Source organism: Anomaloglossus baeobatrachus, chromosome 3, assembly GCF_048569485.1.
Source record: "Anomaloglossus baeobatrachus isolate aAnoBae1 chromosome 3, aAnoBae1.hap1, whole genome shotgun sequence".
NCBI classification, from domain to species: domain Eukaryota; kingdom Metazoa; phylum Chordata; class Amphibia; order Anura; family Aromobatidae; genus Anomaloglossus; species Anomaloglossus baeobatrachus.
Window position 1 is genome coordinate 562,664,043 of NC_134355.1, and position 9,099 is coordinate 562,673,141.

Sequence of the window (9,099 nt, forward strand, 5' to 3'; positions counted from 1 at the left end):
GCACGTTCCTACAGGGGGTTTGCCATATCGTACCCCCGTACAAGCGGCCGTTAGATCCATGGGATCTGAACAGGGTACTAGTTGCCCTCCAGAAGCCGCCCTTCGAGCCTCTGAGGGAGGTTTCCCTTTCTAGACTATCACAGAAAGTGGCTTTTCTGGTAGCGATCACATCTCTTCGGAGAGTGTCTGAGCTGGCAGCACTATCATCCAAGGCTCCCTTCCTGGTCTTCCACCAGGACAAGGTTGTGCTGCGCCCCATTCAGGAGTTTCTCCCGAAGGTGGTATCCTCTTTTCATCTTAATCAGGATATCTCTTTGCCTTCGTTTTGTCCTCATGCAGTTCATCGGTATGAGAAAGATTTACATTTGTTAGATCTGGTGAGAGCACTCAGAATCTACATTTCCCGCACGGCGCCCTTGCGCCGTTCGGATGCACTCTTTGTCCTTGTCGCTGGTCAGCGCAAAGGGTCGCAGGCTTCTAAGGCCACCCTGGCTCGATGGATCAAAGAACCAATTCTTGAAGCCTACCGTTCTGCTGGGCTTCCGGTTCCATCAGGGCTGAAGGCCCATTCTACCAGAGCCGTGGGTGCATCCTGGGCATTACGACACCAGGCTACGGCTCAACAGGTGTGCCAGGCAGCTACCTGGTCGAGTCTGCACACTTTCACCAAACATTATCAGGTGCATACCTATGCTTCGGCGGACGCCAGCCTAGGTAGAAGAGTCCTGCAGGCGGCAGTTGCCTCCCCGTAGGGGAGGGCTGTCTTGCAGCTCTAACATGAGGTATTTCTTTACCCACCCAGGGACAGCTTTTGGACGTCCCAATCGTCTGGGTCTCCCAATAGAGCGCTGAAGAAGAAGGGAATTTTGTTACTTACCGTAAATTCCTTTTCTTCTAGCTCTTATTGGGAGACCCAGCACCCGCCCTGTTGTCCTTCGGGATTTTTGGTTTGTTTGCGGGTACACATGTTGTTCATGTTGAACGGTTTTCAGTTCTCCGATGTTACTCGGAGAGAATTTGTTTAAACCAGTTATTGGCTTTCCTCCTTCTTGCTTTTGCACTAAAACTGGTGAGCCAGTGATCCCACTGGGGGTGTATAGCCAGAAGGGGAGGGGCCTTACACTTTTTAGTGTAATTGCTTTGTGTGGCCTCCGGAGGCAGTGCTATACACCCAATCGTCTGGGTCTCCCAATAAGAGCTAGAAGAAAAGGAATTTACGGTAAGTAACAAAATTCCCTTCGTCCTGGTGTCGCTCTTCCGGCCATGCTCCTTGGCCTTTTTCCTTGCCGACCCTCCTGTCCTTTCTACAGTCCGGTCTGCAGCTAGGACTATCCCTCAATTCCCTCAAGGGACGGGTCTCGGCTCGGTCAGTGTTGTTCCAGCGGCGTATCGCCTGGCTGGCTCAGGTGCGCACCTTCATGCAGGGCGCGTCTCACATCATTCCGCCTTACCGGCGGCCCTTGGATCCCTGGGACCTCAATCTGGTCCTCACGGCCTTGCAGAAACCCCCCTTTGAGCCTCTTAGGGAGGTTTCTTTGTCTCGTCTTTCACAGAAAGTGGTCTTTCTAGTGGCCATAACTTCCCTCAGGAGAGTCTCTGATTTGGCTGCGCTCTCTTCGGGGTCACCTTTTTTGGTTTTTCATCAAGACAAGGTGGTTCTCCGTCCGACTCCGGACTTTCTCCCTAAGGTGGTTTCTCCTTTCCACCTTAACCAGGACATTTCCCTGCCTTCCTTTTGTCCGGCTCCTGTTCATCGCTTTGAAAAAGCGTTGCATACTCTGGATCTGGTGCGGGCGCTCCGGATCTATGTGTCTCGCACCGCTGTTCTTAGGCTGTTCTTTTGTCTGGTTGTTGTGATGCCGTTTTCTTGGTGTAGTAACCTGGAAGCAAATGGTTGTCAGCTCTAAGTTCTATGGGCGCACACGGCGCTTCTTTGATGCTGCGTTTTAGGACGCACAAAAATGCAAAAAAACTGCACCTGCAGCAAAAACACACCGGTAAAAAACGAATGCGTATTTACCCCATGGTCCTATGTCCCCCAATAAGGCCATCAGAAATGGCCGACCGAATCCAACGAGCCAAGGTCGGCTTAGAAGCCGAGAGGCCCTTACGCCGACCTGTGGTTAGCACAAAAAGAGAGGTGCACCTCCTCTCTTTTTGCGCTAACCACAGGTCGGCGTAAGGGCCTCTCGGCTTCTAAGCCGACCTTGGCTCGTTGGATTCGGTCGGCCATTTCTGATGGCCTTATTGGGGGACATAGGACCATGGGGTAAATACGCATTCGTTTTTTACCGGTGTGTTTTTGCCGCAGGTGCAGTTTTTTTTGCATTTTTGTGCGTCCTAAAATGCAGCATCAAAGAAGCGCCGTGTGCGCCCATAGAACTTAGAGCTGACAACCATTTGCTTCCAGGTTACTACACCAAGAAAATGGCATCACAACAACCAGACAAAAGTAGTCAAACTTTTGGTCGCTACTGTAGATATTGACTGCCTGTCCTTAGGATAGGTGTTCAGGATCCGATCGGTGATAATCTGTCTCTCTGCACTCCCGCCCATCAAATTTTTGCAGCTCCAGCGGCCGCCACATGCACACAGTGTATGGTATCGGAACAGCACAGCTATGTTCACTGGGCATCAGCCGCTCTCCGGTACTGAAGATGAGCTCCTATTCACTTTAATATGAGCTGAAATGTAGGATTTGGGAGCATTCACCAAACAGTGTTCAGAGCTGTGCTGTTCTTACATCCGTCCACCACTGAATCTACAAATAGCTGATTAGTGATTGTGCCAGGTGTTGGACACCCACTGATCTGATGTTGATTACCTATCCTAAAAATGGGTAATTCATATGTAAGCATTGGACAAACCCTTTAAGTTCAATTTCTATGTTCTATAATAATATCAGGTCCTATTTGGTCCGCCTGCCTTCAGTAATCCATTGATATAGGTGGTTGTTTGGTGTGAACATCGATAGTCCATTCTGCCAGGCTCCCATTGACTCTGGTGAGCAGAGAAGCATGTTAGGGTACCGTCACACTAAGCGACGCAACCAGCGATTCCCACCAGCGATCTGACCTGGCATGGATCGTTGGTGAGTCGCTACATGGTCGCTGGTGAGCTGTCAATCAGGCAGATCTCCACAGCGGTCAGAGATCAGCGACCTGTGTAACGACGCTGTGCTTCGTATCCATGGTACACATCGGGTTACTAAGCAAAGCGCTTTGCTTGGATACCCGATATGTACCTTAGTTACCAGCGTCCGCAGCTGCCAGAAGTCAGCTCCCTGCACACGTAACCATGGTACAGATCGGGTTACTAAGCAAAGCGCCTTGCTTGGATAGCTGATATGTGCCTTGGTTACCAGCTTACCGCAGGCTGCCAGAAACCTGCTCTCTGCTCCCTGCACATTCAGTTTGTTGCTCTCTCGCTGTCACACACAGCGATCTGTGCTTCACAGCGGGAGAGCAACAACTAAAAATGGTCCAGGACATTCAGCAACGACCGGCGACCTCACAGCAGGGGCCAGGTCGTTGCTGGATGTCACACACAGTGACATCGCTAGCAAGATCGCTGTTGCGTCACAAAAACCTTGACTCAGCAGCGATGTCGCTAGCCATGTCACTTAGTGAGACGTGGCCTCTATACTATGGTATTATGCCAGTAAGAATAAAAGAAAACCTAATGTAATCATGATTGGTTAGGAATCCACTATATATTTTAGGATTACTTACAAAACTGATGTTCGTAAAGAGATGTGAACAGTTGAGAAGACTGATAAGGGAGTTATGATGAAATGGCAGCAATATAATATCACTGCATTTTATGTTTCAGTTACCGTCTTCATCCACATGGGGGCAGCAGGTGAACTCGGCAGTGTCTCAGTCGGCGTTATCTTTGGCGGAGATCCAGAAGCTCGAGGAGGAAAGAGAGAGACAAAATGTAGAAGAGGTGCGCGTTCTGCTGTAATGTATTGATTTCAGTGAAGAGAAATATTTTAAACAGTAAAACCCTGGTAAAAACCGTATTAAGAAAGTAGTACTTTTTAAAAGGAAATGCATTAAGGAAATCATTGACCTCTTTCTCGTCAGACCCAATCTGAATAATAGAAATAGGGTTGGGAGAAAAAAACGTGCAGTGTTTAACTTGAATGTCAAGAAAGTGAGGAGAAGCAAGAAGGAGAACAGAGGAGGGGAGAAGGAAGGGGGGGTCTGGGTCTGGCAGCATAGTAAGGGCCCAAGCGTCACTCATGCATCATGCTCACGTGTCTTAGTTATAGAGTGAACTATGTAGATGGCTGAGAGGTAAGGCAGGTAGAGAGAAACTTTTGTTTGTGATCATACCAGTTGCATAAAATACAAATGTAAATCTTTCGCAGCTCCTGATGGTAAATGTTATGTTCCCTTCATATGAGGCGTCCTGGGCTCTGCACTGATCCCTCCACAGACCCTTCCCTCTGCTTTGGATTGACAGATCTAGTGGACTCCTGGGTGGATACTACAGCCGCCACGCAGGGAGATTTCTCTTATATAGTCTGCAGCGTGATAATTTGCCTAATAGAATATAACCATTATATATGGTTATATGCCACAGATGCCTACCTCTGTAGTTCTGATGTGGCTGATTTCTTGAGAAATTAGCTCGCACTTTTAAGTTATAAAACCTAGAGCTTAGAAATGCTGCTTTGACAGTGGCCGAATCACTGGATCCGGTCAACTACAGTTCCCTCTAATACCTACTATTCTGCAAAGGTAAAACTGCCTCCACTTACTGCATGGGGAGATCACAGTGTGATACTATTCAAACTGTCAGTCTTCAGGATAGACAAACCCTTTAAGGACTTGGCGAGGAGCAAACTTTGGGAATTCCTCTGTTTCTCAACTTCTTGGGTGTTTTTCCAGGATGTAGGAGCCATCTTTAAGTTACATGTGCTGGTATATTGTATTTAAGGAAAATCACTGACTATGCAGTATATATATACATATATGTTAGTAAGAAACAAAAGCATTCATAAATATGTGTGTTAGATTACATTAACTAAACTACATACCTAAGTCTATGAAGTGGCTGAATTAAGTATTTTTGGTTACTCAATTCTTATCCTCAACCCTATATACTGTATGAACAGTCTCATAATTAACATTCACGTGAAGGCGCTGTCCTGGATTTCTGCTGTTTATGGTTCATGCAGCAAGAATCACCTGGCAGGATTTTTGTTAATACATACACAGAAACAACCATATCTTTAAGCACATGCTATATTGCCATATATATATATATATGTATGTATGTATGTGTGTGTGTATATGTATATGTATGTGTATATATATATATATATATGTATGTATGTATGTATGTATGTATGTATGTATATATGTATGTATGTATATATGTATATATGTATGTATATATGTATGTATGTATATATGTATGTATATATGTATGTATATATGTATGTATGTATGTATGTATATATGTGTGTATATATATATATATATATATATATATATATATATATATATATATATATATATATATATATATATATATTTCTTCAGCGCTCTATTGGGAGACCCAGACGATTGGGGTATAGCTACTGCCCTCTGGAGGCCACACAAAGCACTACATTAAAAGTGCAAGGCCCCTCCCCCTCTGGCTATACCCCCCCCGTGGTATCACGGGTTCTCCAGTTTTAGCTTTGTGTGCGAAGGAGGTCAGACATTCCATGCATAGCTCCACAGATTTTAGTCAGCAGTAGCTGCTGACTGTTTCGGATGGAAGAAAAGAGGACACATATAGTGTTCCCAGCATGCTCCCTTCTCACCCCTGGATGGTGTTGTAAGGTTGAGGTACCTATTGCTGGTACAGGGCTGGAGCCTGACATGCTGTTTTCCTTCCACATCCCCTTGTAGGGCTCTGTGGAAGTGGGATCCTGCCGGCCTCTCAGCTCTGACGCCGGGCTCCATCCACAGACCCATTAGAACCTGATGGAGACGGAGCAGGAGTACGATCAGGGACAGGCCCTGCATCATACAGGTACTCTGTGTCCCCGGCAGGCACAGACACACTCCGGGCTGGCTGGGTGTTGTAGTGCGCCGGGGACCGCAACGTGGAGTTGGTGTCCCTACAGATTACTGGGGGACTTTTTTGTGTATGGGAACGCAGCGCCGACCCCCTCTGGACCGGGCGGCGCTGCTGTGACTTGTGGTGCGCCGGGGATCCGCCGTCCGCGCTTTTACGGCGGCGGCGGTTATAAATTTAGTCCCCGGCTTTTTGGGCCTAGGACGCCGGCAGCTCCGATTCGTTCCCGCCCCCACCCTGTCATTCAGGGTAGGGGAGAGACGCTGTTCGCTAGCAGCGACGAGGGCTGGAGCCTGATTTACATGCTCCAGCCCTCTCACTTGGCACAGAGGGAAGCAGGCTTCCCGCTCTTGGCCAGGAACGCCCAGGGCCCGCCCCCCTTCCTCTCTCGAGACGCCGGCAGCCATTACATGCATGCCTGGCTGGAGGAAGGACGCAAGGCTCTGGGAGACCTGGACTAGGGGCTATCTGGCGACCACACACCCGCTTTTTTAAGCGGGCGGTAAGCGATTTTTCTGTGCTGGTCCCTCTAGTGCCTCACTGTGTATCGGTGTACTGTGTACAGGTATATAGATATTGTATTTCTTGCACTGTGAGGTCGCTTCTGGCTGCATATCCCAGATCGCTCTGTGGAAGCAGCAACATGTCATCCTCAAAACGCAAGGCGGCCAAGGCAAAAAGGGCTGTGTATACTGCGTGTGCTGCATGTGGGGCTAATCTACCAGCAGGCTCCGATGACCCCCATTGTGTGCAATGCTCCGACCCGGTGCTGCTTCGCCAGCCGGAGTCAGGAGAGGTAGCGACCCAGGCTGAGACGCTTGTAAGTTCTGCCCCGGTGACAGGGACAGACTTTGCAGTTTTTGCAGATAATATGTCTGTGTCTATGGCAAAAATCCTTGAAACCTTGCAATCTATGCATGGGGCTCAGTCTCCGGGCACGGCGAGGCCTCTGTCCTCAGGTCCCCCTTACTTGGAATGTATCCAGCCCACAGGGGGGTCCCCGGCTTCACAGGCCGAGGATTATGACTCAGATGATGGTCCCAGCCACCCTAAGCGAGCTCGCTGGGAAAGACCCTCGACGTCTTCACACTGCTCAGGGTCTCAGCGCAATCAGTCTCCCTGTGATGTGTCTGATGAGAGTGATCAGGAATCCACTCCTGGAACCCCTCTCAACCTGGATACCCCGGATGGGGATGCCATGGTAAACGACCTTATCTCAGCCATCAATAGGCTGTTGGATATTTCTCCCCCAGCCCCTTCAGCAGAAGAGGCGGCTGCGGAGCAGGAGAAGTTTCGTTTCCTTTATCCCAAGCGTAAATTGAGTGCTTTGTTAGATCACTCTGACTTCAGAGAATCAATCCAGAAGCACGACGCTCACCCAGAAAGGCGTTTCTCTAAACGATCTAAAGATACGCGTTTCCCTTTCCCCCCTGAGGTGGTCAAGCGCTGGACACAGTGTCCAAAGGTAGACCCCCCGATTTCCAAACTTGCAGCTAGATCCATAGTTGCAGTGGAGGATGGCGCTTCACTTAAAGATGCCAATGACAGACAGATGGACCTTTGGTTAAAATCTGTCTATGAAGCTATCGGCGCGTCGTTTGCTCCGGCATTCGCAGCCGTATGGGCACTCCAGGCTATTTCAGCTGGCTTAGCAAAAGTGGATGCTATCATGCATCCAGCAGTGCCGCAAGTGGCGCACCTTACCACGCAGATGTCGGCGTTTGCGTCTTACGCTATCAATGCGGTCCTAGAATCTACCAGTCGCACCTCAATGGCGTCCGCCAATTCGGTAGTTTTGCGCAGAGCCTTGTGGTTAAAGGACTGGAAAGCAGATGCTGGTTCCAAAAAATGTTTAACCAGTTTGCCTTTGTCTAGAGATAGACTGTTTGGCGAGCCATTGGCTGACATCATTAAGCAGTCCAAGGGTAAAGACTCCTCTTTACCACAACCCAGAACATCCAAACCTCAGCAGAAAAAGTGGCAGCAGAGGTTTCAGTCCTTTCGAGGTTCGGGCAAGACACCATTTACCTCGTCCAAAGGGACTCAGAGGACGCAAAGAAACTCAGATTCGTGGCGGACTCACACACGCCCCAAGAAAGCAAATGGAGGTACCGCTTCCAAAGCGGCTACCTCATGACTTCCAGCCCCCTCCCTCCGCATCGCCGGTCGGGGGCAGGCTCTCCCGCTTTTCCGGCATTTGGATGTCACAGGTCAAAGACCGGTGGGTGACGGACATTTTGTCTCGCGGGTACAGAATCGAGTTCAATTCTCGTCCTCCAGCTCGGTTCTTCAGAACCTCCCCACATCCAGACCGAGCAGATGCTCTGCTGCAGGCGGTGGATTCCCTAAAAGCGGAAGGAGTGGTGATCCCAGTCCCTCCTCAGGAACAAGGGCAAGGGTTTTACTCCAATCTCTTTGTGGTTCCAAAAAAGGACGGCTCGTTCCGTCCTGTTCTGGACCTAAAACGGCTCAACAAACATGTGCACGCCAGGAGGTTCCGGATGGAAACCCTCCGCTCTGTCATTGCCTCAATGTCCAGAGGAGACTTCCTTGCCTCAATAGACATCAAAGATGCTTATCTCCACGTGCCAATTGCTACAGAACATCAACGTTTTCTACGTTTTGTGATAGGAGACGACCATTTTCAGTTCGTAGCTCTTCCATTTGGTCTGGCGACAGCCCCACGGGTCTTCACCAAGGTCATGGCGGCGGTGGTAGCAGTCTTGCACTCTCAGGGACACTCGGTGATCCCTTACCTAGACGACTTATTGGTCAAAGCTCCCTCTCAGGAGGCATGTCAGCACAGCCTGAATGCTACGCTGGAGACTCTACAGTCTTTCGGATGGATCATCAACTTTCCAAAGTCGATCCTATCACCGACTCAGTCACTAACGTATCTTGGCATGGAGTTTCATACTCTAGCAGCGATAGTGAAGCTGCCGCTGAACAAGCAGCGGTCACTACAGACAGGGGTGCAATCTCTCCTGCAGGGCCAGTTGCATCCCTTGCGGCGTCTCATGC

At 49.2% G+C, this 9,099-nt stretch overlaps 1 protein-coding gene across 3 annotated transcripts in view; it reads left to right on the forward strand.

Moving 5' to 3' along the window:
- GIGYF2 (GRB10 interacting GYF protein 2) overlaps positions 1-9,099 on the forward strand; it is a 308,508-nt gene that overhangs the window by 237,565 nt on the left and 61,844 nt on the right. For all 3 annotated transcript variants that reach the window (XM_075340885.1, XM_075340887.1, XM_075340886.1), the window contains one exon: positions 3,832-3,948. In XM_075340885.1, the coding sequence (XP_075197000.1) occupies positions 3,832-3,948 (117 nt within the window). The remainder of the gene's footprint in view (positions 1-3,831; positions 3,949-9,099) is intronic.